We start from the raw sequence: 1,975 nt of genomic DNA, 5'->3' as shown, positions 1-1,975 counted from the left end.
TGAGGCCAGCCAGTGGGTCCAGCCTCCAGGTCCCAGTTACACCTTAAGGACCAGAGGGAGGGAACATCTCGGAAGGTGGCTGCTCCTGCCTGCTAGGGTACCAGTTGTGCTCAGACTCAAGCCCAGTCCCTGGGGCCAGTAGTTGGAGTCAGAACCCAGAGGCTGGCCGCCCCTTGGCCCACAGCAGGGCTCCATGCAGGTGAGCCCCATCACGCCCACCCTCGTCCTGGGGGATGCCAGACCCCATTCCTGCCAGGGCTGTGGTGGTGCCCTAGTCTTCGAACCCTGAGGGAGAGAAACAGAACCCCTGTGGTGAGATCCTAGCTGCTGTCTGGGTGGCCCCAAGGGTCAGCTCCACATGAAGGGGTTGGCATCAGCCGCTGGCACGCCCAGAAGCTAGGGGGTTCTCCTCGGTCCTGCACAGGCCGCCCTGCCCTCCTGTGGCCCAGTCTTTGGCACCGGCAGGTTCCCTGTTGCAGCAGCAGGTGACACTGCCCCAGAGGAGGAGCAGTGACCTCTTCTAGACAGAATGCAGCCCCAGGGTGCAGAGCCGCATCAGCTGCCCGTCCTGTGGCTCAGCTGAATGCGATCTGCTCCCTGCAGCCCCCAAGCCGAGCTGACCCCAGCCCCCAAGCCGAGCTGCCCCCATACCTGGAGCGTGTGAAGCAGCAGGCCAACGAGGCCTTCGCCTGCCAGCAGTGGACGCAGGCCATCCAGCTGTACAGCCAGGCCGTGCAGAGGGCACCCCACAACGCCATGCTCTATGGCAACCGAGCTGCTGCCTACATGAAGCGCAAGTGGTGAGTGCGCCCGAAGGCAGTGGGCCTGCAGGACTCCTACCTAGGTCTCCTCCTGCCTCCAGAGATAGTGGCCAGGGCCAGGCGTGCAGGTCAGCGAGTCTCAGAGCGCCCCTCCACCTGCCACGGGGGCTGTGGCCCTGAGGACGTGAGGGTTGGGGGAATGGTAAGCTCTAGGCAGCTGGAGAATCGGGCTTTTTTTTTTTAAGAGATTTTTTTGCTACTGGGCATGTGCGGTCGCCAGAGAAACCAAGAAATCACCTCCCAGGGGGATGGACAAGCCACAATCCTCCATTCTCCTCCCAGGATCTTGGGTATGCACCGGTGCCCAAGTGGGCTTTAAGCACAAACCACAGTCAGCCATGTGGAGTCCAGCGACATAACCGTTAAGCCATCTGCTGGCCCTGAGAATTGGCTTTGAGGGAGCCTTGGAACCCTGCTAGGTGGGAGAGAGGGGTTGGGCGAATTCAGCAGGCGTCTGTCTGGAGAGCTCTGCAGCCCCTCGCCCCTGCAGCCCGCTGGCTTCCGGAGCCCATAGGCCCTCTGGGCCAAGCACAGACTGAATGCCAGGGAGCTGCAGGGCTGGTGTAAGGAGTCCTCCACTCCCTGTTCCCAAGGGTGTCTCGAGCCCAGCAGGACCCCAGCACTTCCTCCGCAGCACCATCCGGCACACAGACAGGCAGGCCCAGCCCCAGCAGGGCCAGGACTGGAGGTGGATGGAGCTGGGCCCACAGCCATTTCTGCTCGTCTGGCATCCGTGGGCTCTGCCCAGACAGACAGCTGGCGTGTGTTGTCTGGCTGCAGAGAGGCAGGCCAGAGAGAGGCTCGAGGAGCCCGAGTCAGCAGGATGTCGGGGCTGGGAGGGTGCCACCCACAGGCCTTGGCTGAGGCAGCAGAGTTCGCCACAGGTCGAGAGACTGTTAGGTCAGGCACCCTGAGGGGCTGGCCTTCACACCAGCAGGTCGGGGCAGAGCGAGCACCACCCCTGACCTGGGCCCTTGGCCCTTCTCCAGGTCTGCGTGCAGGCTGTGGTGACACGGTCGGTCGCAGTGCCGTGTGCTGCAGCGCAGTGTGGACGCCGTCGGTCGTAGTGCCGTGTGCTGGAGCGCAGTGTGGACGCCGTCGGTCGCGGTGCCGTGTGCTGGAGCGCAGTGTGGAGGGCGGGGGTGCCGTGGCCG

The 1,975-nt window shown here is 63.9% G+C and overlaps 1 protein-coding gene across 1 annotated transcript in view; it reads left to right on the top strand.

The window, feature by feature from the left end:
• Positions 1-1,975, top strand: part of WDTC1 (WD and tetratricopeptide repeats 1) — a 54,158-nt gene that overhangs the window by 45,832 nt on the left and 6,351 nt on the right. Inside the window, exon 11 of the mRNA XM_006155314.1 lies at positions 627-800. Within this exon, the coding sequence (XP_006155376.1) occupies positions 627-800 (174 nt within the window). The remainder of the gene's footprint in view (positions 1-626; positions 801-1,975) is intronic.

This window comes from Tupaia chinensis, unplaced genomic scaffold (assembly GCF_000334495.1).
Source record: "Tupaia chinensis unplaced genomic scaffold, TupChi_1.0 Scaffold000445_1, whole genome shotgun sequence".
Taxonomy (NCBI): Eukaryota; Metazoa; Chordata; class Mammalia; order Scandentia; family Tupaiidae; genus Tupaia; species Tupaia belangeri.
Note: the sequence above shows the minus strand (reverse complement) of the source record. Positions and strands in the feature narration are given on the sequence as shown.